This window comes from Eurosta solidaginis, chromosome 5 (genome assembly GCF_040869045.1).
Source record: "Eurosta solidaginis isolate ZX-2024a chromosome 5, ASM4086904v1, whole genome shotgun sequence".
Taxonomy (NCBI): domain Eukaryota; kingdom Metazoa; phylum Arthropoda; class Insecta; order Diptera; family Tephritidae; genus Eurosta; species Eurosta solidaginis.
The window spans coordinates 212,840,424-212,867,157 of record NC_090323.1 but is presented as its reverse complement, the minus strand read 5'-3'; the positions used below and the strand labels follow the sequence as shown (position 1 = coordinate 212,867,157).

The 26,734-nt window shown below is 39.3% G+C and overlaps 1 protein-coding gene across 11 annotated transcripts in view; it reads left to right on the top strand.

Annotated features, from left to right (window-relative positions):
- Nucleotides 1-25,964, top strand: part of LOC137252423 (serine-rich adhesin for platelets) — a 236,989-nt gene extending 211,025 nt beyond the window's left edge. For 9 of the 11 annotated variants that reach the window (XM_067788084.1, XM_067788081.1, XM_067788079.1 and 6 more), the window contains 4 exons: nt 1,267-10,007; nt 15,617-16,382; nt 16,447-18,067; nt 21,687-25,964. In XM_067788084.1, coding sequence (XP_067644185.1) covers nt 5,355-10,007; nt 15,617-16,382; nt 16,447-18,023 — 6,996 coding nt within the window. In that variant the 5' untranslated portion in view covers nt 1,267-5,354 and the 3' untranslated portion in view covers nt 18,024-18,067; nt 21,687-25,964. The remainder of the gene's footprint in view (nt 1-1,266; nt 10,008-15,616; nt 16,383-16,446; nt 18,068-21,686) is intronic. The other 2 variants (XR_010953554.1, XM_067788080.1) reach the window with 2 other exon arrangements.
- The last annotated feature ends 770 nt before the right edge of the window (nt 25,965-26,734 follow it).

Sequence of the window (26,734 nt, the reverse complement as noted above, 5' to 3'; positions counted from 1 at the left end):
AGATGACGTAAGAACTTATTTAACGTCTGAAACTTCGGTTGTTGAATTTTAGGTATAGAACTTGAGATGTACTGAGAGAGAGGAGTGGAATTAGGGCTTACACATTATTATGCACATTTTCGTTTACAGTTATATCTCAAAGTAAAAAGGCACTTGGGATCGGCTGTACACGAAACATCTGCGGCTTCCGCACGTTTGCATTTTTTTCAGGCCGAGGTCCGTGCCATAAACAGAACAAGCAGGTTGCTTCGGACTAGTACAGTCCCAGAGGACGACTTTTCTTGACAGTCCCTTCAAGTCATTAGAATCCAACCGCAATATTGAAAGAAATTAATTTGCTCGCGATATGACAACGAAAAATTGCTACATGAATATGAACGCGTCAAACAATATTGTACGATCCTGGGGAATATACTATTGCTGTGGTCCAACCTAGATCATTGCTAGGCCTGAAGGCTCACTGCAGCGCATCGCTCCACTTCTAAAATAGCGCATTTATAGACGATACTAGTTCTACTTCTGTCCCCTCGATGTGCCTTCAACTGACACTTTTAACATTGCCGTGTGCGAGGAAATGGAAATTACCACCGTTTGCAGATCTTTTGAACGCGTTCTAAATTGCTTTATTTGTGGGTGGTTCTGAAAAGGTCGCAGCCCTTGATTAATTACAAATACCTTAGAGCTATTGGTATAAGTGTGGCTACCAACTGTTCCGCTCTGCATCCGATAAGCAACAGTTCAAAGGTGTCTGCCACTTTCTCTGCATGGCTCCTATGACCATGGTGGGAATGAACTCTAACTAATCAAATGTGCAATGAGAATAGGTATTAGCGGGCGTTAGAGGTCACATTGCTATATAGCAGATGCTCCGAAAATGACATATACCATCAAGCTCCCTCTGCAAAAGCTGTAAGAATGAAGAGGACTCATAATATTACCTGCCGATGTCCATGACTGCAATTAGGACGACTCAGATTTCTGTACACACCGGTTTTGAAAGTCTGGTGAAGGGGTGGAGATAAGGAAGGTGGATCAGGCGATCGTAGTCAATTTCATAAGGGCAAGCAAGTTGTTTTATGAAGACTAATTACGAAGTATGTATAAAAGCTTCAGAACTGGCTGTTTAAAATAAAAAATCTTAAAATGGTTTTCGATCCACCTTAAAGTGCATATATCCAGCTTTTCAAAACTCCACTGCACTGTTTTTTGTTTATTTTATACAAATTGTTATTAAGTTAAATATTTGTTTATTTCTTCTCATTGCAGGTTAATTATACACTTATAACGGACTGCGGCACGGAATTTACAAAACAACAACAAATAAACAATTGCACCGAAAATAGCATTAAGAGCACGAACAGCATTCGATGTACACATTAAAAGAGTAATAAGAGGTAGTATAACAAATAAATATTTGAAGTAGTAGCAATAGAAAAGAAAACAAACAACAATTAGCGAAAGCAAAAACAACAACAATAACATTTGTGCTTAAATACATAAACAACAGCAGCGCCTGTAGCGCCTAAAAAATTGCGGCAGATGCAATAAATCAACGGCAATAGAAACAAGTTTACAAAATGTTGACTGTAGTTTATCAACAAATACAACAACAACAAAAGCTGAATATAACGCGACACGGCGAACATTTACTTGCTAAGCTGCCACAACAACGCTAAGCACCGACAGCGCCAACAGTAACTAAATACAAAAAAAAAAGAGGAAATATCGTGTTATAATAACAACAACAAAACTAGGCGTATTTTTACAGAAGCGTTGGCAGCAACAACAACAAAAAGAATACAAAGCTTGAAGTGCAGCTGCCGGTAGACAAAAAATGAGGTGTTAATAACAACAACTGTGTATAACAATAGCCGCAAGCATCAGAAGCTATTGCAACAACAATAACAACAACAACTGTCATAGTAATCTACAAGACAAAAAACGTGCAATCTATTGGCAAGACAGTCGTGTTGGCAACTTTTTTGCACTTTTTCTTGTTCTTGTTGCATTATTAGCGCATAATCAGTAGCGACACTATGTTGAAGTGAGAGTAGTAGCGGAAAGCAACAACAAAAACAACTACGTGGTATGGTTCTGTGAACACTACTGGACCATATTTAAAAGTTGGGTAGAAACTTTAACCAGTAAACAAGAAACTCAACGAGGAACAGTATGAGAAAAAAGTAAACGTACAGCTGTTAGAAGTGGTAAAAAACATCGCATAGAATGTAAAAAAAGTGCATTCAAGACAATTTAATTGTGCTGCAAGTTAACGGAAAAAATTAACGATCGATTACTGCAAAAACAAAAACAACAACAACAACAAAAGCAAACAACTAGCTACTCTGAAAGGCATTGTAATCTAAGAAGAATTATAAGAACTCGTTCGTTGTCCGTAGACCGATTTGGTTGAGTGCCAGCGCTGATTGTTGCAGTTCACTTTTGTAGCATAGGCGACAGCAGAGAAAGAGTTTATGAGAAAAAAAACTTACAGATATAAATATAAAAATTATTTCGTATAGCAAAAGGACAAAAATGCATATGTTGTTGTCAACCATAGTTACTTACAATAAAGTTAGAAACTCTTGGTGATTGTAGAAGAAGCATAAGAAAGAAGACAAGCAAATAATTCTTTAAGTTGCTGCACACAAAAAAATATATCTAGCTCAGACCTAAGAAAGTATAGCCAAGTGTTTTAAGTATCTGTGTGTGGCGAAGCACGCAAAGAGAAATAGAATAATATTAATAACAAATATAGCAACAAGAACAACACAAACCACCCCGCATTAGAGTAACTCCATTGAAACGAAAAACGAACAAAAAAAAAACCGAGAATATAAAAATAAAAAGCTAAAAATATAGTTAAACAGCAAAAAGCAACACAAATTACAACAGCAGCTTAAAAGTTGAAAAAATTACAACAGACATAAAAATTAACAACAGCAAAAGTTGTATAAAAGGCAATAGCAACAATAGTAGCTAGAGCAAGAAACTGCAAGAAAAGTAAAACAAGAATAAAAGTGAAGCGCAGCAACAAGAGGAATTATGTAAGAAAGAACAACATAATAACAAAAAATTTACAAAAAAAATAAAATAAAAAGAAATGCAAACGTGATTAAAGTGAAAACAATATACACAAAAAAAAAAAAAAACAACAATAAATAAATTAAAAAAAACAACAGACATTAAATAAGACCACGAAAAAAAGCTATAAGACAGGAAATTTCAGAAATGAAATCAACAACAAAAATTAAATAATAACAGCAACAAAATTAAAAAAAAAGAAATTTAAAACAATTAGAAATGAAATTTGATAATTATAACTAAGGTGAAATTTAATACTAAAAGAGTGAAAAAAATGCAAATAAAACAACAGTAAGAAATTGAAAATAAAAAAAGTGAAAACAGTAGCAAGAGTTACCACCACAAACAAAAATTTAAAAATAACAACAAATAAATTACAACAACAGCGAAAGCAAACGAAAGCATCAAAAGTGAAAACAAAAATAACAAGAAAAAAAGAACACAGGTAAAAACAAAAACAATAAAATTTAAAAAAGATTAGAACAACAAAATTTAAACCAACCACATAAAGAAAAATAGAGCAGCAAAAGTAAACAACAATAAAACAGCAACAGTTAAAGTAGAAAGCAGCAACAATAATAGCTAAACAACTCTAAAAACAATAAAATTTTAGATAGAAAGCTGCAAAAAGAAAAGTAAAACAACAACAAGGAACTAAAAAACAACTAGCAAAGTAAAACAGCAACAAGAAGAACAAGAAATAACAAGAAAAATTTAAACAACAGCAAAAGATTTAAGCGACAACAAACACAAAAGTCGAAAACTACAACTGTTGAAAGGTAAGCAAAAAACAAAACATTAAAATAACAAATAACAACAGGAAGGCCAACCAGAAAAATAACAACTACATTAAAGGCAAAAAGTCAGAAAATAGCAACCACAAGTGCAACGTTGTCAACTCTTTAAACGAAAAATATATAAAACGCTAAAATAACAACAGTGACTACAACAAACAACACAACCAAAGATACGCTAGAGAAAACAACAACATAAGCGATTAACTACAGGAACAGTAACATTAGCGTATTGAGAGCTAAAACATTGCTTAAAAGCAGCTAATGTTTAATTCGAGTAAAAGTTTTAACAAAGAACAACAACAATAATAGCAATTTTAACAACTAAAAAAATAAAAAACACAAAAAAATACAAAATAACAAGAATTGGAGAAGAAAATATTATAAAAAAAACTTGTTAAAATAACAGAATAAAAAATTGTAATTTATTTAAAACAAAATAGCACAAAAGTTGCAGCAAAATAAAACAACAGTAATACAACAAAAAAATTACAAAAAAAAAAAAAGCAAATAGAAAAACAAGCATAATAAAGCTCAAGGAAAGTAAAAAAATAGGTACAAGCAAAACAACAAGAGCAAAAAAAAAATAAACAAAAATAAAAACAATATTATTGTGAAACTACAAACAAAAACAACGTTTAGTAGAAACTTAAAGGCGAACAAAAAGCTAAATATTTTGTTGTTGTTGTATATATGCACGATCTCTTTACTACATCTAAGCTGCCTGCAATTCGAACCAATATTAAAGAAAAAGTAGTTTTTTAAATATATGCCTCGTAAAAACGTACAAACGGAGCGGCATTTGTCCGCAATTAATACCAGAAAATTATGAAATAAAGGCGACAAATAAAATACATACTTCGCAGCAGCAAAAACGCTACGGCATTCACAGATCAACAGCGGAAAGCAACAACAACAAAACAAAAAAAAGAAAACAAGTCAGAACAAAAATTACAATTTAAACGCTACGCAACATTCAACATTTTTCAGCTATTAGAGAGCGACGGAGCCTGATAATAACAAAAATTACTTAATTTAGAATTTGCAGTGCAGTTTTTCTATACAAAAAATAGAAAAAAAGACCTAAACACATTTACGACTTTTTAGAACATTTTCTGCAATATTTTTACTGCCGCTAAATTACGAGCCACAATAAAAAGCAACGGCGGGCGGCATAAAGCCAAAAGAATTCGTTGAGCGTGACTGTAAAGTGTGGAAGCATTAAAGAAAAACGACAGATCACTTTTGGTAAAGTGCAAAACACCAACAACAACAAAAAAGGCACCGGTGACAATAGCATGCATCTAAGCGGCGGCCGCATAACAATTTGCCTAATGAAGCATTATAAATGGTAATTAACCCGTCGTGAAATAGCATAGCAACATAGAATAGAACAACGAAAACAACAAATCCCAAAGATATACTCTCAGCATTTTTTACTTACATACATAGCATTAGAAAGTCAACTAAACAAGAATGGATATAAACGCAGCAACAGCACATTCACCCACCACAGCAGCTGCACTAATGGCGGCGACACAATGTCCCAACGTGACTGCCAATGGCCTTGCTGAGAGCGCATTGCCGCCAGTAGCCTCCGCACGACATGCGCGCCCACAACCTCCACAACGCGGCGGCGGTGGTGGAGGTGTCGTCAGTGATGGAAATGGTAGCAGTAATTCATCTACAACCACTTCATCGCCACCACAATATAGCGAGGATATTAGATGCGCCGGCACAAATATACCCACTACGTTGGATTTACTAACACGTCAAAGCAGCATATCGTCGACCAAAACGTGCGAGGTAGATTTGGGTGATGAGGAGCGTGATACATTTTCACCCGTAAGCACTGGCACGAGCAGTAGCAGCAGTGGTGTGAATAATGGCTGCAGCAATCAAAGTAGTCCTAGCGATGCTGCACACGTGGCCAACGCGGAAGTAGCAGCAACCTCAGCCGCAACAGCATACGATAACAAAGTATACGATGGTGCGCATTTACCTGCAGCAGCACCAAAACCAGCTGCGCGTCAAAAGCGTAGCAATGGTGCTGGCAGCACTGGTGTAGGCAGTGGTGGAGTGAGCGCTAGTGCCAGCGCTGGCCTACTACATTCCACATCGAAGGAGGAAAAACAACGTCAAAATGAGGAAATTGTTATTATGGAAACATCTTCAATTTCTTCAGAGACTGGCTCCTGGGAATCTGTGTTTCCGCATGGGAGTGGTATGGCAAGCGGTAGCGTACTTAATACAACGGCTCTCATAAGAACTACAACGAGTAACCCAAGCGAGATGCATTTTAACGTTGATTATGTGCAAACTGAAGGCAAGCTGCCACAAACTCCGTTTGAGCAACCAAAAGAGCGCGATAAAAATGGTGCAGCTGAGTTGCAAATGCACCTACTTAAAGAGCCCGATATTGCGCCTTATCTACGTGAACGCACCTACTCGACAGGCGCAACTGCTACGGCGGATACAAGTTCACTATTTACCGGCATAAGCACACATTCATTGTTGCGTGATCTTGAGCGTCGTGAGAACGCAATGAACTCATCAGGTCACAGCGCTTGCTTTATTGATGCCTCATCGTTGCGTGACGAAGATGAAGTACTCTCCTATCCCAGTTTAGATGGACAGCAATCGAATGAGGATGTCGGTAAAGATGAGGAAGAGCAACCCGAAGATTGCACAGAAGATCGTGTGCATGGTGCAAGTGAAGCGGATGAAGAGTCACCTACAAAAAAACTTGAAGCATTCCATAAAGCATTTGCTAAATGCAAAGTGAAATCTAAAGATATGCCTGAAACGGTTGAAATGTTTAATCTCTCAAAATCAAGTTCAAGCTCAAATTCTGAAGCGGCATCGGCAACTTCAACAAATAATCTCTCCGATGAGGAGAAGTTATGGAAGCGTGAGCATGAAAATCAAAAAGCGCCATTAAATAATACAACCAAAGAACCTGTAGGTAAGTCGTCACCGCAACTTGTACCACAACAACAACAGCCATCTACCAACACACATGAGAATGTCAATGAAGCTTCTTCAGTTTCTTTAGCCACTGCAGATGCGGATTCCTCCGATTCTTCTGAAATTGTTAAATTACGGCGCGAACAGGAACATAAACCACGTGCACCGTATATTTTTCAGCATAATATGCAACAATTTAGTATACATCCCTTAGCGGTAAGCCCGAAATTCCCCATGCACAACTCTGCCGGCGCTAGTGTTACACATCCGACTGCAGTGCATGCTGCACATAGTGATCTCAGCTATACAACAGATTACTCATCGTCTAGTCCAGCGCCGAGTTTAGTTTGGTCCGAACATGAGCATCGCCCTTGTCTGAACGCCGGAAACCGTGCCCATACAGCCGATGATTATGATAGTCACCTGCATACAACTTTTGTGCAACCAGATACACCACATAACTCTATTGTGCACATTGAAAATGCCTCCAGCAATAATTCTTCCATACATCGTGATTACACAATGTCATCGTCGCTATCACATCAACGTGATTCTGGCGCTTACTGCAGCGATGCCACAGACTCCCCAATACCAATGCCACGCACACCAAAACGCTCAAAATTCGACGAAGCAAATCCCATCATTTCTGGTGGTGCCTCAATCAAAGATTTTGCGCCCAAGCAATGTGAAAGTCCTCCAGTGCAACGTCGACTCGAGTCATGTCCCATTGTGTCGGGCGGTTTTGCATCCTTAGACTTTGAGCCCACACGTCCATTGGCCGACGATGACGAGGATGAGCAAGTGGAAATGCGTTCAAGATCTAAAACGCGCAAACCCATACCCGGTATAGCATCGTGGGTGGTGGATATGAGCGACTGCCGGCTGGAGCGACGCAAAAGTACTAGCTCAACTTCAAGTATGGAAACGTCGGCTGGTAAATTTCGTGAACGCTCCGATTCGACGAGTTCGCACAAGAGCGGTTGTGGTTTTTATGTGTCATTAAATGACATGGACAAAAATCCCAGCACGGATGATCTCACAAAAAAACCAATTAAACCACAAATGAGCAAATCGTATACAGCGCCAAAGCCCACAGGATTTTTTATAAATCTCTCAAAGAGTGAATATGCAGACGGTGATGCCGAGAAGGCCGCAGAAGTGAAAAAGGAGGACGCTACAGCAGATAAGAAGAATATATTTAGTATGTTTATAGATATTGGCGGAGAAAGTAAGAAACCGGGTGGTCTGCAAAGAAAAGAGCCATTTAGCTTAGCACAACGACTTTCAAGTTCATACGGCACGCAAGCAGCTCAACGTCGCGCTGACGATGTGATGCGCTCAAGCGCAAGCTCTACGGAGACTCTTATGGCAAAGAGCAGCAATTTAAAAATAAGTACAGAGAATGACACATATAGTGGTGAGAGCAAATCGCTTGACTACAGATGTAATTTGGAGCCACCATATACAGTGGCGGCAATAAGACGCATTTCACAGCAACAGCGCACACAAAACGAAGCAAGCAAGCGTCATTCGTGGGGTAATAACCCAGCAGCCAAGGAATGTGTGACAGGCGACTACAAGCGCTCGATCAGTTTAACCGCAAACGGTGATTGCAAGGAGAATGGTGGCAATGGTTTGATGAGTATCATAGATAAAATACCAATAATTTCAAAGGCATCCTCTCTTTCGGTGGATAGTTCTTTCTCACCTTTTGACGAGCTCACCGGTTCGAAGTCAGAGTTGAGCACTTGTTCGAATAATTCCGCAAGAAATTCTGTATCGGGTGGAGAACGCAATGAGGAGGTTTTACATGCTGGCAGCGGTGGTGGAGCAAATACAAATAGTGGCCGAGTGAAAAGACGCCGCCGAGATGTGCAGATCAATGAAACTTTCGATAAAAGTAGTTTAGCTTCAATAACGGATGGCATGCTTTCCAAAGACATCTCACCCGTATCCACCAACACTGATACGGAGGACTTAACCTTTCAGCAAGACGAAGAGTTGGCTATGCGCGAAGCCGCACTACAGCAAGAACAGCAGCAACAGCAACAATTACAACAAATACCTTCGAATCGGTCATCAGCTATTATTATGGAAACTATAATCGAGACAAAGGAGACTTCATCTCCCAAGAAGAGCGCTTCAAGTCATACAATGGAAAGTTTGCATGCGACGATAGAAAAGCAAAAAATGTTGCTTGAAACGGTCAATGAGCACGGTGAGGTAGAGAAGGCGCCTTATGTTAAGCTCTCCGATATGGATAAGCCCACTAAATTCGAATTGCACTCACCCGAATCGATGAGCAAAAGTGTTGGCAATAATCATCGTCAAATTAATCGTCTTTTCCGTGACGATTCGAAAGCGCGCCCACACTCGTGGACAATGTCACGCTCACAAGGCAACAGTTTTCTCAGTATTACCAATTCTGTTGAGAGCTTACGCAGCCTATCACGCCTATTTCCCAATTTCTCGAAAGAGTTCTCCAATTCGCTACCAAACAATATAATTTGCGATCAAATGGATTATATACAAACCGATATTAGTGGCGATTCTAGTCTCGCTTCGAGTATCAGTCGTTCTGGCATGGATGAGTCTTCCATATCGTGTCGTCAACCGCGTCGACTGGGCGAGGATTTGTTAAAAATGTTCCTACAAGAGATTGCTACCGATATGATTGTTGAAGTACATGGACGGCGCATTAAGGCGCATAAATGTATTTTGCGTTCGCGTTGTCAGTACTTTGCGGCTATGTTGGCTGGCAGCGGTGCAACGAGCGTGGTATCACTGCAAGGTTATTCCTATTCGGCTGTGCATTTTGCTTTGTGTCATATATATTCGGGTGCCTCACATCCACCAGATGGCATAAGTTTAATGGAATTGGCAGCATTGGCTGATCTGCTCGGTTTAGAGGGTTTGAAGGAGGTGACAGCGCATGCGCTAAAGACAAATTATTGCCACAATTTCCATAAGCCGTGCTCGGGTTGCATTGATGGTATATTACAGGTGTTACCTGTAGCTTTGACCCATTCTTTGGATGATTTGTATCGTAAATGTTTGCGTTGGACATGTCGTCATTACATGAAGGTTTGGCCAACACGTCAGTTTGCTCAATTACCATCGGATATACTGGGAAGATGTCGTCAGCAAATAGTCGCTTATATGGTAAGTGCTTTGTTTAGATTTTTTTTTTTTAGTGTATTACAATACCTACACGTTCCAATCCAATATTTCTTGCAAATATGAACTTTCTGCCGATTCGGTATGAAGTTAGCATACTCCCCTACCACACCGAAGGTCCTAAGCGAGCTCATCCCTAGCCAGTTATTTGAAAAACACATCTGGCGTTTTTTGTACCACGAAAAGCTTTTCAACAAATTCACCTGGCTTACAGATGACTTTCGGTGTCAGCATAAAATATGTAGGTCCTCAAGTGTAGATTTATCCGAAACACTCCATACTTTCTTCGGGTCGTTCACCTAGCACCTTATTTGGATTAAATTTTGCTGCTCCGCCAATTTTTAAGTATTTGCTTAGAGGGTTGAAGCAACTTTGGCCAAAATAGTAAAGTATCATAATTTTCTCCATTCCCTCCTACGCGTTTTAATGCTTTTGAGGCATCATCAGTGAGTCTATGTTTTATTTGAAATCTGTATAACTTCTCTGAGAACGGCGCCAAAGCCTTGAAAAGCAGAGGAGGTACAGATAAAAATTCGATGACGTTTTGGTCCTCATAGGTGACGAATTTTTGATTTGCCAAGAATAGGCCAATCCAAGTAGCTTCGAGATAAGCATGCCTGAGTTCCGACCATGTGGTCGGATGTTTAACATCTTCATAGAAGATACTATCACAGAAGCGTTTGGCAATAGTGAGCTGCTTGAATTGAGTCTCCATTTTAACCGTTTTTATTAGGAAATATAAGAATGGGCCAAAATCTGATATAGGTGGGGTGACCTTACAAGAAAACACAAAGCGCAAAACATCTAGGATTATTATTACGTAGAAAACTCCATGTGGAAAAGAGGGCGAAGAAGACTTCGAGACACTGTATGCATTCAAAAAAATGCTGAGATTCACGACCTATCGACGTTACACTTCCACTAGGGCGATTATAAAGCCCATCCGGCAATAAGTGTAAAGGAATTTAAGAAAACGCCGTTTAGTTGGAAAAGGGGAGCGTAGCAATCAATGCATATACGGTAGACGTCCGCATCCGTTTGGGAGAATTTAAATGGAGAACAGAGTCGGATGTTATCAATGAAGCACGAAAGGCGTAGATTCAATTTCTAGACTGCAAAATCTCTAAGATCACTTGAAAGAAAGAGAGACTTGATGATCATTGCGGACTACTAACATTGCACTTCTGACGTCACATGCTTAAAATTAGATCTCGTAAGATACTTCAGTTGTAGGAAATGCAGACCGCAAGAAGAAACGGTGGATGAGGTTTTATATTTGTATCTTGCGGTTGCAAACACAATGCTCCGCCTACCAGGGATAGCACTTTAGGTACTCTCAGTCTAAGCGAGGTTTTTATAGAAGTAACGGTTCAACTTAACCTAACTAGCAAACAAATTATTTGGTTTTGTTACCAGTACAGACTCAGTTAAAAGGAAAAAATAAGTTTAAAGTCTAAAGATTAACAAAACCTCGTTTAGTTGTGCGTTCAGAGCGGTCATAGACGCCTTCTTTTCCAGTATGGCCATGAATAGGTGGAGATGGACGAAATATAGTATAAGGTTGTTTTCATGTGAATCGTAGCAAGACGCTAGCCTCACCTTCTCCCCCCACTTCAAATTTCTTTTTATACGAATCTTAGCCAACCGCGTAGAGGTATAGAGATTTCAGGTTTTTGCAAACAAATAGAAAGTCCTAAAGCGTTCTACATGGTCGTCATCAATAAAAGATGGATAAAGGGGCTCTCGTTCATTGATTTTTGGCTCCCGGTACCTTCGCGGCTCTGGACTTTATACGCTTCCTTCGACAGGTATGCTTTGCTTTCGACCGGTAAGCTTCTTCACCTTGTTGGTTGGCAGACGTCAATCTCAATCCGGTGATACACGACAATCCGCAGATACACCTCAACTTATGAGGATATCAACCGGCAAGGCTTTAAGTCGTCAGTTTTGGTATGACCTTGCCAGATTGTCAACGTTTCACTTTAATTCAGCACCAATTAGATGTTTAACATCTTCCTTGAGGAAACTATCACGGAAGTGTTTGGCAGTAGTGAGCTGCTTGAATTCAGTCTCCATTTTAACTAATCCTTAAAAATTTAATTGAATGAAGTCCCATAAAACAGGAGATGGTATATTCCCGGCCATACTACAAGTCTCAAGTAGGGCGGTCGTGGAATGGCTTAAAATAATATTCTAAGGGTGCATAAGACTGAATCATGTACCGCACTCTTGGAGAACTGCTCGTTTATCTTTCCTACCAAAGGCGGGAAAGATCGGTAACGTGTATGCCAAAGATTATAGACCCATTAGCTTAACATCATTTCTGCTCAAAACCTTTGAGAGGCTGATAGATGTGTACATAAAGTCCAACGTGAATGAAAAGCTGCTCTCCACATCACAACATGCGTACACCAAAGCAAGTCGGTAGACACCGCATTACATAGGGTGGTAATAAGCGTAGAGAAAGCCCTGGAATATAAGGAATATGCTCTAGGAGTCTTCTTAGACATTGCTGGGGCTTTCAATACTGTCTCTAAATGGGCGATAATGGATGGTCTTAATTACTTTAAAGTACATGCAGCCTTAACCAGATGGATCGGCTGCATGTTAAATTGCAGGAAGATTACATCACAATGGGGATTGTACGAGGCCACGAAATCAGTGGACAGGGGAACGCCGCAGGGAGGGGTGCTATCACCTCTGCTGTGGACGCTGGTCATCAACCAACTGCTCAGGCGATTTGATGAGGGACCCGTAAAATTTTAGGCTTACGCAGAATTGTCATAAGTGGAAAGTGCCTTCCAACGATTAGCTCTTTGATGGATCGGGCGCTTCGGGATATTCATACCTGGGCATCAAATGTCGAGTTGAAAGTCAACGCGGATAAGACGGATATGGTCTTGTTTACAAAGAGGTACAAGGTCCCAAATTGGATCAGGCCTAAGTTAGGAGGGGTGCTCCTACAAGATAAGCCTTGCACAAAATATCTAGGAATCATCCTAGACAGTAAGCTGTCATGGAAGCTCAACGTGGAGGAGAGGGTGAAAAGGGCTTCAACGGCACTTTATGCATGTAAACGAATGCTGGGATGTACGTGGGCCTTATCGCCCTCTCTTCCTCATTGGGTTTTTACAGCGATTGTAAGCCCTATTCTATACTATGGAGTTCTTTTTTTGTGGAAAGCCACACAAAAAGCAACCTACCTCAAAAAACTAGAGGGGTATGCAGACTATCTTTGCTACCAGGTCTACAGGTGGAATGTGCAGAATGGCATACAGTGCAGCTGTCGGGGTTGTTTTCAGGGAGCCCTGCACTGTATGCCATTCTGCACATTCCACCTGTAGACCTGGTAGCAAAGAGCACAGCGTTAATAGCTGCAACCAGGCTCGGTGCCTCGGGGCAGCTTGAGCGCCGACCATACGGCCATAGTAGTATAGCGTCATCAATCACAAGACGAACAGACTACCTGATTCTCTATCTGCGCTTCGAGGGCAATTTTAACGCCACAATAGAGGTGGACGGTTGGCGCAAGGGTGCTCAAATTGCTGACGAGGCGATACATGTATACACAGATGGTTCCAAAGTAGTTGGAGGAGTAGGGTCTGCGGTATACTGTGCTGATCCGGAAATAAATCCTAGGAAGCTTCTAGTATTTGCCAAGAGAACGGAGTTATTTTATAACATAGGTTTTATAACATAGGGTTTTTTAGTTTGGTCATTAAAACAAACTTCTGGTAACACTACGGACTTATTCAGTCTTTGTGAGGTCCTCATGGACCGGCCAGTTCAACCTAACCTAACCCATAAAACAGTTGTAAAAAGGTTTTTGATTTTAAGAATGATGCCGGTCACCAGCATACAGAATTCTTGTTGGTACGCCGTTAAGCTCGTTTTTATATATTTAATTTCAAGGCAATAAATAGTAAACACAAATTCCATCTATAACCTACATAGTTACTTGTGATAAGATAATAATCGATGCGAAATCAAATACCGTTGTTCTAAGTGGTAAACAAATACACTTTATTAAAACAATCAAACGAGCTCAAAGCTTTACATCTTCAAGTTCAATTTTGATTTATTTAGCCCCTTAAACGGCAAGAATTAAAATGATAAAAAAGCGGGCCAAGTCGTTAATGGGTTAGGATTTCCGGTAGGCATGCCTGTGGTAAGAGACGACTGAAATCCACTGAGCCGAACGTTCCAGAGCAAAAAACAACGTTTCCGAGGCAGTATCAGCTTGTGCTAGGACCGGAACGGTAAAGAAAGGCTCAAATTCGCGAAACTGCCTTAAACATTCAGGGGTTTTTTCACGGTTAGAACAATAACAACACTAGTATTCGTCCTGATTAGTACTGCGGTCTGCCCAAACCAGGAGATAAGCAAAGAAATGATAACAGTAACTTGGCGCGATATACTTCCGAGGGTTTTAGAAGTGTCTGTTCAATTATTCCATACGTATCCTGAACAGAGCGGGATATCTGCAAAGAAAGTGCTCAGAACTTCCATATCTCCTTCATCTCTACATCTCATATAGAAATCAGATTGAGACTCTCATGCGTTCGCTCGTTCGGTTCTCATTATAGTGGGATAAAAGTAAAGAGTTGGTAACAAACATACACGTATTCCACCCCTTTGGTACTGTGCTCTGTTCAAACCGGGATTTAGACGTAGTAATGATAATAATACTATGGCGCAATATACTTCCGAAGAGTTCGAGATCGGACTTCTCTTCGATATAAATGACTGTTCAAACAGTCCACATACATATAACCTGGACAGAGCGCGCATCTGCAAAGGCAGTGCTCAACACTTCTATATCCCCTCCAGCACTATATCTCCTACAGTATTCTGATTGAGATTCCGATTCGCTCGCTGTGTACGCCATTAATATTGCAATCAATGGTCCTAAGGTAAATATTAATCAAGATCGTAGTTTGATTCTCATTAATGCGGGGTAAATTTTGTCTGGACAAGTCAACTGGATCGTTGTGACCAGTGATCACCGTTGTAATACGTTTAGGTGCGAGTCTGTTTAGCGACCGTCTACTGCCTTTTGCTACTTTCGATAAAAGATGCTACGATGGCTCGGTACCTCTCTTATAAGGAGTGAAACCTTCTTTTCGTAAATAAAATTCTCACATTGCCATTAAGTTTTGAGCCGTTCGTGAAGGCGATTGTGGATTCAGGGTGTGAAATAGAGATATCTTCCCATTTGTGCTTCTCTGGGACTCTAATGGAGAACTTGTTGTATAAAGAAGGTTCGCTTGGCAGACTCTCGTTGTACAGCCAGCGCGTTATACATATTTAGGTTAAGCCCGCACATTTTGCGTCCCACTCCTTTCAAAAGGTGTTAAAGAAAGGATTTTGAAGCTGTCAACATATTTTCTATTGCGAATAATCACAAAAGCATAATAACTTTCATCTTGCGAAAAGGCAATTCGAGAGCAAAAATTTCTTCCTCTTTTATCGATAAAAACTCTCCCCTAAAATGTTTCGGAAGTGTTATCGATGTCGCCCGATATATATGAATTCAGACTAAAATCTCTTTTTAGTAATAACTCTCTTTCTCACTCTTCTCACTTTTCGCACAGACATCAGAAAGCGTTTTGGACACGGTGCTCGATTGTGATAATTTGCTCATACAGTTGGCTACCTACCGCTGGGGCGGTATTTGTGAGAGTCTCGTACGTGGCATCTTAGACGCCGCCTATACATACATTGCCGATCATTTTGCCAGCCTAATAGCAAGTGATTCTTTCCTCTCACTCGGGCATGATCGCAGCTGTCACATACCGCGTTTGGAAAGTGTGCTTTTGCGCACAGCTTCGTCGCTCACACCAGATCAGGCATGTCGCAGCTATCAGCGTGTAACACGCCTCAACGCTGTTTTGCAGGCGAAAGTCATACAAATGCCAGCTAATTTGGGTGAATTAGCCAAAGAGTTGCAGGGTTTGCAAGAGGAGGATTTGGAGTGGGATACAGAATATATACGTTTGGTGAGCGCCATACTTTCTGCCGTCGAACAATGCCTCATACGACAGTGTTCGCGGGCAATGCGCATTACAGCGTGGCAGCGTATGGATCTCGATTTGCGTAAAAAGATACAGACATTGGCGCGTCTAACCGAACCAATGGATCTGAAACGTAGTAGTAAACCCGTTTCGAAGGCGTTCACGTTTAGCGGTAGTACACGAAATCAGGATCTCTATCAGGTGAAGTTGGCAATACAGGCGCATTCGAAGCGCGCCATGGCACAAGATACACAATTGTACAAGGCTACACAGACGCAAGAGGCAGGAGATGTGCAAACTACCGAACGCGGGGTGCAGGCCAATAATGATTTGCGCGAGGGCACAAGTACGTAGAAATGTTAAAGCTCTTTTCACAGCTGTATTCTAATCTTTTGTATTTCTCCACACAGGTAAAATCCTCAAGTCGAATACGCGCGTTCACGTGCCAAACACGGTACGCGCCAGTTCACAAAGCGCTACAACTTCGGAGCGTAATAGCTCGAATACGCATCGTCGCACTCAATCTGAAGCACCAATGCACACTACAAAAGCTCCTACTATTTCAGCTTCTGTACCGCTACCTACGGTGCAATCTGTAAGCGTCGAGCCAAAGTCTGATGCAACTAAGAAGCCAGCAGTGATACGACTGTCCGAGGTACGGCCGCGCTATTTGGAGCCACGCAAAGTACATACACCAGCTGTTTTTGGCAATGGACCTGTTCGTAGCGCCACAAGTTCTAGCATACCGACCACCAGCAAAGCTAAAGGTCGCCAGATCTCATCCAGTGATAGTTCACGCACTTCCAGCCCGGCTACGCGTCGAAACGCCAATCAAATAGGGCACAAATCTATTAATATGTCGCTCGACAGTTTGGCATCACCATCGCGCCGTGGTCGCACGAGTACACGCCTTAAAACCAACACCGACAGTGCTGACCGTTTTACGGATCGTGGCGGCAATGATTCGCTTGCAGAAAGCATGAAAAATTCAGTGATTACGAATAAGGCAATCTCACAGGAGTCACTCTCCAATGGCGCGCAAAAGCTGTCACGTTCGAATCCTCTTATTGCTGCGAAAAGCGGCAAACAGTTGACGACTGTCAGTGGTAGTAGTGGTAGTAAGTTGCAAGTGGGCAAAACTGCGAATGGCGTCACAAAGACGCATCGTGGTACTAGCATTGGCACGAAACCACCTAAGCATTTGCAACAACAAAACATAAAATCTACTGGCTCAAGTCCTTCGTCTGTGACCACAACCAAATCGGCGACTAGTCGTCTCTCATCTGTCTCATCTACGCACTCATCACGTAATATGTTTAAAAATCGTTCGATTTCGATGCCAGGTCAACCGTCGTCAGCCACTGCAGAGAACAATACAGGTGGTGGTCAGCGTCATAGCTTTCTGTCGGCAAAATCGCGTGAGATTCTTGCGCGACGTGCTGAAAAAAATAAACTACAACAGGAACAGCAACAACAGATACAACAACAACAAACCACCAACAGCTCCGGTGATGAAAGGAGCAGCAAAACAAACTCCGTCCCCGCACCCACCAATAAACAACATCAAAAAAATCAACTTCATCACTCTGGTCCCATCCGTTCTGCCTCACACACAGCTGTCACAGCGACATCAACAACAAATGCCAATTATATGCGCAATTCCCTGCCATCCAATATACCAACACGTCGTCCCAACTCATTGCAACTTAGAAAATCCACACAACAGCTTAACAACAAAAACAATAACCAAATGACAAATTTGAATAATAAGAATAAAATTATTAATGCTACCAACGGTGTACTAAAAGCAGCGCATGCGGTCAAGCAGAAAATTGAATTGTTTATTGATACGTCCACATCAGCGACTGTAAAACAACAACAAGATATTGGGCAAGAGCCACGTGTCGAAACGAAATTGGAGCGTTCGAGTACGTTTTGTAAAGAGAGATCTGATATGGACCTTAATGAGTTGCAGATTATTGAGTGAAGAGAAGTGGAGAGCAATGGGATCGGGACTCAACTATGTATGAGGTGAGTATTAGTACTTAGTAACAAATGTTGTCATTGACAACAGCTTGTAAAGTGTGAGCTGCAGGAAGAAACTGTTGGGTATATACTGCGTTTGTGTCCTGCGTTCTGTGGGTTACAATTCCTGCTACTATGAGCTGATTTGCAAAATTATTTCAGTTTAGCCGCAAAGCAAATTTTCTGATAACGCCATTAACACATTCAGTCTATATGTGGTTTTACGGATTAGCCAGTTTAACCTAAGAAAGTGAAAATATCCGTTTAGCTAGCTGATAGCTGCGGCTGGTACTGGATAGAGACGTTGGATATGCCTGCCTCCGTTGTATCTTGCTCAGCCTTTTGACATTTTATAACTTATATATGGCAGTCCACCTTTCTACCACGCCGCGTGTTAGTTTGGGTCCAACAGCTGTCATTATTAGTCTTCAGTTATCCTTTTTCAATATTGAGTTTTCAGTTATGCTTGATATATACATATTTCAACGCCGATTACTTTACCCGTAGGAAAGTGATGGATTTTGGTTTTGTTACTGAAAAACATCACTAAATTTAATCCCGGGCTAACATTGAGCCCATTTTTTTAGCGGTCCAGGCCTCAATGATGGAAGACGATGAAGAATATTATTCGGTTGTTGAAAACCCTGCAAACTCAATTCTTGCGTTAATTTGACGATATAGTTCTGCAATAGAAAACAAATTTAAGCCTTTTATGGTACTTATCGTGTGTGCTATACTTTTTGATGGCATTGAAATCCGATAGTTCGGTTCGCACAACTTCCACCTTGTGAAATTTGTAACAATATTTTGAGCATCGAATATTTTTGCTTTAATCTTAGTGGGCTCATTAGAATCGAGAACTAGATCGAGACTTTGACCGGTGTTTCAATATTCTTCATCCGAATTCAACACTTAGGAGTAGATTTAAAGTTTTTTTATTGGAGATATTTTTGTTTTCCTTTAATTTAAACGAGGACCTGCAGTCTTTGGCTTTAGTCGCTCTTGAAATCAGTTGTTCTATAGAATGAAAGCATGATTTCATCGATAAGTAAATGCCGCCGGAGAAACCCAAGTAGACAATAATTCGTTTTTGCTGGAAGTTTCTACTTCTCCTACTGTCGTTGTTGTGGCAGTGCTTAGGTGCGACCACTCACAAATTGTCATAAATACCCTCTAAAAGGAGTCCAAGGAAACCAGCAGCTTCAACGGGGGTGGCCCACAAAGAGAGAGGGGTGTTAAAGGCGTTGGTTGCACATTGCAATGAAAAATGTTTGGTGGCATGTGGGGACACATTGCAAGCAGAATATACAGGATAGGTAAGAGTATAAACATTTACAGTATCCAGATCGAAGTTAAGCTGGAGTGACGCGCGTCTTTCTTTTTGTGGATATCACTGAGGACCTCTTTGTACTTTTTTATACTTAGCTGAGCAGAGCTCACATAGTATATTAATTTTGTTCGCGTAACGGTACCCCGTAACGGCATAAACTAATCGAGGTAGATATAGACTTCTATATATCAAAATGATCTGGGCGAAAAAATAAATTCATTTAGTCATGTCCGTCCGTCCGTCCGTCTGTCCGTGAACACGATAACTTGAGTAAATTTTGAGGAATCTTAATGAAATTTGGTATGTAAATTCCTAAGCTCTCATCTCAGATCGCTATTTAAAATGAATGAAATCGGATTATAACCACGCCCACTTTTCCGATATCGAAAATTGCGAAAAACCAAAGCGATGAAACTTGGTAGATGGGTTGACCTTATGACGTAGAAGAGAAAATTTGTAAAATTTTGGACAATGGGCGTGGCACCGCCTACTTTTAAAAGAAGGTAATTTAAAAGTTTTGCAAGCTGTAATTTGGCAGTCGTTGAAGATATCATAATGAAATTTGGCAGGAATCTTACTCCTATTAATATACATATTTGTTCTAAATAAAAATTAGCAAAATGAGAATGACGAACACGCCCACTTTAAAAAAATAAAATGTAAGTCAAATTTAACAAAAACTTGAATATCTTTACAGTATATTAGTAAATTATGACCACATTCAACTCCAACAAAGCTCTCAGCTGAGTATGTAATGTTCGGTTACACCCGAACTTAGCCTTCCTTACTTGTTTCTACATACTGAGTTCTCAGATTGCTTATTTCCTCATAATGCTAGCGGAGATGACTTCTTATGGCCCTGTGAGGCAAGGCTTCCTCAATCAGATGTCTATTGCGATGCAAAGGTTTCTGGGTATTCAACAAAAACTGTTTGTTCAGCGTTTCATTTCTCTCCCTTATGGGGGAGTACTCTCGCCTCACTGTGTAGATGGTGTCCTGGGGACATAAGAAGACAGCCCGTAGCGGTTCTGGGATGGTGTTTTGGCATGCTTGTATTTTCTTCCAGTGAGTAACCTTTAGGCTTGGCGACCATATCGTGGACGCGAAGCATGCAATTCGTCGACCAATTGCTTTGTAAGTTTCTTTGTTCTTGCCCCAAGTGCTGCCGGCAAGAGATTTGAAGATTTTCTTACGGCTCTGGGTTGTAGGTGCAATTGCGGTTGCATGCCCGCCAAAATGTAGATCCTGGTCGAACGTCACACCCAGTAATTTTGGGTGTATGACAGTCGGTAGCGTAATGTCATCAACGTGAATGTAATATGGTCAACGTTTGCCGTGTCCATGTTGTCAATAAGGTCGCCGATGATTTGGTCGGTAACAATTTCAGGTTTCGTGAGGCGGAAAAGCTAGAAAGATCAGGGAGGCAGCTGTTTATTCTATTACATAGCTCATCGATGTGTGGGTCGGGACCTGTAACCATTATTGTGCAGTCATCGTCATAGGATATAATTGTCGCGCTTTCTGGTCGCGGAGGTATCTTTGATGTGTAGAAGTTAAAGAAAAGCGGCCTATCCCCCTGTCGTATCCCACCACCTATGATATCCCTTGTTTAATTCTTCTGGGATTAGATGTTACGTTCCTGAGTTGCACCGATGCTTGCTGACCAGACAGAGTTTGCGGTTCACATTTGCAGACTTGGAGGAAGGGACTTCCAAGTATTGCAGTAACGTGTCCTGGTTGACTGAATCAAAAGCTCTTGTTAGGTCTAGCGCTACGCGTATTGTTCTGTGGTGTAGTTTCTGATTCAATGCGCAATTTATCCGCGTGTTGATGGCGTTTAGCGCGGTGGTAGTGCCAGTTTTTGAAAGACATGCTGATAATTGGCAAGACGCATGTTTGCAGTGAAGTAGGGAAGCTGAATGGCTTCAAGTGTCTTGGAAAATGCTTATAGGAGAGATGTCGTACGAGAGGTTACAGTTCTTTAAGTGCTCCTCCCATTTCGCCCGCTTGTGTTCATCCACAAACAGTCTGATGCGTTGTTTTATGTTCCTTTATTTTGGGCCAGGGTCGGGCTGTTTTATAAGGTCACTTCAGAATCCTTCCCAATCCTGTGTAAAGGTGATCCCATCTAGCGTACCGCGCGAAACACTGAAGCCTACAAAAACAGCGGATTGTAATTTTAACTTGAATTTGTAATTGAACCTTCTCACAATTACACTTAATCAATTGTTAGGTACTCTTGTAATCCAACAAATCTTTCTAATCAGTTATATAATCACTTATTTTTATTTTCAGCTCTTTGTGTAGGTTTGAATAGGTCTGTAATAAAACTTCTATGGAGAGGAATGCAATCGGCTAGAGCTGCAATGAATGCTTTGAGCAAAACAATTATCTACAATTATCTACTGTAACAAAAGCAAAAACATTCATAAATTTAAAGAATCCTGGAAATTTTAGAAGAAAAAATAACAGTAATTCAAAAGCGTATTAACCTCATAAAGGCAACAATAATCAAAAACAAAAAACAATGCCCGTAGCATAGCACAGATCCTGATTAAGCTGTAGCTAAGAAGAAAAATTAGACCCACACATAATTTAATTATGCAAGAAGAAATACATATGTATGTATTAGGGCGGGTCAAATTGTATGGGGAAAAATGGCGAAAACAAAACTTCAGGTGCGCATCCAGTTTCTGAATCTATGGGTCATACTGAGTAATATTGTCCATGGGACCATAGGTCTGAAATGAATTTCGAGCCACCCTAATTTTGTTAGAAAATTTTATATCGCAATCCGAATCCGAATTTGACATTTATTTTCATGTATTTTACTTGTGAGAGCCGCTATTCTTCGGATTGGGATATAAAATTTTCTAACAAAATTAGGGAGGCTCGAAATTCATTTCAGACCTATGGTCCCATGGACAATATTACTCAGTATGACCCATAGATTCAGAAACTGGATGTGCTTTTTCAACAATAAATTTGTCTTACCCTAGTATGTATATATGTAATTTGTTGCAAGCAAAAAAAATTTGTTAAAATAAAATAAAGAATGCTAATTATGTAAGTTAATACAAAATTTTAGTAGAGTTTCTGCAGCCAAACAAGCATGAGTACTATAAGAAATAAGTTAAAAGCATACAAAGCGAAGGAAGTGCAAGGATATGATAATTCATGATAAGAATATGTATTAATATATATTTGAGAAATTTATACCAATATACATAGATGCATACATAAATATATGTACACACATATGTATATGGATAACGTACAGTCAGTGACAAAAGAAAGTGCACACATGTCTAATATAACAATATTCGCTCGACTTAAGAATTTAAAATAAATAAAAGATAAATAAATGTAAGGCGCGAAAACCTCCGAAGAGATTTTAGGCCGAGCTTCTCTCCAATTTGAGTCATGCTTCTTTTAATTTTTTCTACAAATTGGCGAGAGGGGACCTACTTGTTTTATTCCGACTCCGAACGGCATCTGCAAGACAGATGAGTTTTCACTGAGAGCTTTTCATGGCATAAATACTCTCGGAGTGCTTGCCAAACACTGCCGATGGGCGACCCTGCTTAGAACAATTTTCTTCCAATTGAAAAACTTGTTTCTAAAGTTTTGATGTTGCTTTGCCCGGGCCGTGCCCAAGATCTTCATATGTTAGCTGCTTAGACACGTCTAAATGTTGCAAGTAATTACCCTTATACATACGTTTGTTAATCTGGCGCTTTAACTAGAGGCAACTAAGTTCTCTTGCCACCAATTGGAATTGGAAGATTTGATTTCAAAAACCAAAAAAAAGGATGGCTACTTTTTAGCGTTTTTACAGCATTTTGACAGGATGTTCAATATGGGGACGCACACGGTCGGCTATCTTCATCGGGTGATAGAAAGAGATGCAGGATGATATCGCGATAGTAACTTTAAAAATCAAGTGATCCACACTTGTCTTATCCACAATGGCGGTAATGGAAAGACAATGCGTTGGGTATTATATGCAAATGGTTTACATGGGCAAGTTTCACTGTAAAAACTTCTTATATCCAAACCCAACCAAATAAAACGCTTAAACTTTCCTAAAGAAATAGTATGTATAAGCACATCCTATTTTGGAATGTACTTTTAGCAGCAACGAAAGCAAATTTGAGCTGTTAGGGAAGAAAAAAGCAAGAAAAATATGGAGAATACAATACGGTGGTGATGTGGATTTGATTTTTATAGAAATCCATGAATAAATTAGAACATCCGGGTGGCAATTCGCGTTCTGCGCAGATAAGATAAAATGAAAATGAGTTTTCATACATTTAAACAAATTTTTATGAAATTACGCCTATATCGGCCGAACATTGTCACAGCAGAAATTCGTTCATTTCGGACTCCTAAATGAGCTCATAAATAGTGTAAACGCTTCAATTTAGACTCATTTCTGACTCTTTTATGACACCTAATGTTTGCTGGGATGTATATTTTCAAAAAAAAATAAAAATTTGCTTCCATTGGGTCACCCCTAAAACCCTTAAGTAGAAGGTAATATTGTTAATTTGCACGTGTGTAAACTTTCTTTTAACACTCACTGTATATGAGTGTCGAATATTCGAAATTAATTATTTTGAATATACAAGTTTAGAATGGAAGCATAATTGCGTGATATTATTTACAATGCTTCGTTTGTTTATTTCGTAGAAAGAGCAGAGGCAAAAACAATATAATACAATAGATATATATGACCTGGAGTCATGAAAGGGACCTATTGTGCGAAAATACCGTTGTTTACTTTTTGAGTGATTCCTATAAGAAATTTAACGCTCTTTCCAATGGAACAAACCGCAGTTTTCTATTTTACTTAGTTTTTTCACAAATCGCATTTAAAACCAAATCGGACCACAAATGCGATTTTTTGAAAATTTCGATCCATGCGCCACCTATTGGAGTTTTTTTTTCTTATTATTGCACTGTCATTTGGTTCTGAATATATTCGAAGTTTCAAGCTTGTAGCTTATCGGCAAGTTACTTAAATTTTAATTACAAAATTCGTTCACATCGGCCGGCCGCTTCACAAAGTCAAGCCAAACAAAAATTTTAAACGCGTTTTTCTCGAAAACTTGTTTTCGCACAATAGGTCCCTTTCATGATTCCAGGTCACATATATGAATATGCATACAAATAATAATATTAATTATTATTATTTTACTTAAATTTGTAAGATTTTGGATTTTATTTTTTTTTATTTTTTTCTTTTTGTTTCAAATCTTTATTTATTTTACATACTTATATATATAAAGTCTTTATGATACCAAAAATAAATATTTAATTATTGCTGGAATTAATTTTGCTGTGCCACTATAAGGTCAGAAATGCTAAAAGCATTTTAAATTATTTAAACGATTTTTAATAAAAATATGAAATAAAAATGTATGGTTAATGCATGTTTGCATTTGTTTAGGAGGAGGAAGTAATTTGATTTATTTGTTTTTTTAGTTATAATTAAAAATTTGCTTACTTCACAAGCTCTACCGCCTAAAATGTAATTTCGGTAACTCTTATAAAATTATTTTAATGCATTTACAAATTTTTTTTTTCAAACGCACTTAAATATCCATAGGCACATATGTACGTGTAAATAATAAGCAGATTTGAAGCATTCATTTTAATAAGCTCGATAATTATATTTTTAGACGTATATACATTAGACTGGGTCGATTTATTAACCTATATCGCGCCATCGATTTTTCGATAGGATTTGGGCTCAGAAAAAAAAAGTTCCACTACGCATACCCAAAAAAATAATTTTCGAGCCTGCAAAAAAACTGGCGAAAGGGTAAATTTGTTTACCAAAACACACCACAAAACCCAAAAACTAATTTTTTGTCTCCAAAAAGCTGTTATCGCCAACGTTTTTACAACAGTTTTTTGAAAAAAAAAATATATTTTTTGGTGTTTTGGTCGTAAAATTTACCCCTTCGCCATTTTTTTTTGCAGGCTCGAAAATTATTTTTTTGGGTATGCCTAGTGGAACTTTTTTTCCTCAGCCCAAATCCTATCGAAAAATCGATGGCGCGATATAGGTTAACTTTCGTCCATACAAATCGACCCAGGTTAATATACATACATACTTGATATTGCAATGCAACAATGTAAAATTTACGATATTTTTATTTTAGGCAATATTACATATACATATGTGTATATTAAAATAATTTAAATTTATAATATTTTCTTTTAGTTTTAAGTGCATACTGAATTTGTGTTGAATATGAAATGCCAGTTGAAATAATAATTATACAAAAATTCTATATAAAGAAACAAAATATAATATGTCTGTATTTATATTGGCTAGCGACAGCGTGTTTAAAATTAAAAAAATCACAAATTTTTATGAATGTACGTTACTTACATTATGCTATGAAATACAATATACATATATACAGTAATTAAATAATATAAACAATAAATAAAAATAATGTTTTGCTTTTTTCAAAGAAATACAAATATTGTGCAAATAAACTAAAATTAAATACAAAAATTTTATTAATAAATATAACAAAATTCATTCTTAAAAAGCAAGAGATTTGAGATTATTTATTCACATAATATTCTTATGGTATTTTATTTATGTATAAATAGTTTGCTTCTTGCAAATAAGAACGGTTAAGGCGCTATATGGGTTAAGCGGCTTATCGATAACTGCTATCGATTTGTGCATATCTCTTGAACCAAGCCAAATAGCAAAGTTTTCGTTTTTAATGTATATTGGAACGATTTTCCGTTATCCCTTGTCCTCGGGAGATCCAAGTGATTCGCGACCGAAGTACTTTCACCTAGTTCTGGCAAAAGCTGGGCAATCAAGCATCTGTTGTTGTGATTCCACCTCATCATCCTCCATACAGCTGCAGCAGGATGGAATTTTCAGTATATTGACACGTACCGCATGGATACCCATGGGACAGTGCCCTGTCAAAACCCCAATGATCATTGATAGGTGAGCCTTAGTGAACCCAATTATTTCAGCAGACCTCCTGCCATCCACTTTCTTCTTGCTACCCTGCAAGACTCGGTGTCCACCCAACGTTTGCTGAGCTGACTCGAGGCCCAGCTATGGAGGAGCAATCCACAGGTGGCCAGCGGAATCCGGAAATCCCTCCAGCCATCTTCATTCGGTTCAGTTGTACCGATGCGTGCTAAGAGATCCGGGATATAACTATGGCGCTAGTTGAGCTCAAGGCCTTCATAGCCGCTTGGCTACCAGAGTAGATGTTAAATTCTCTAACCGTATTAGCGCTGGATAGCATTTCATCCACCGCATCCGGGAAAATTTTAGAATAGCACCCCCCGAG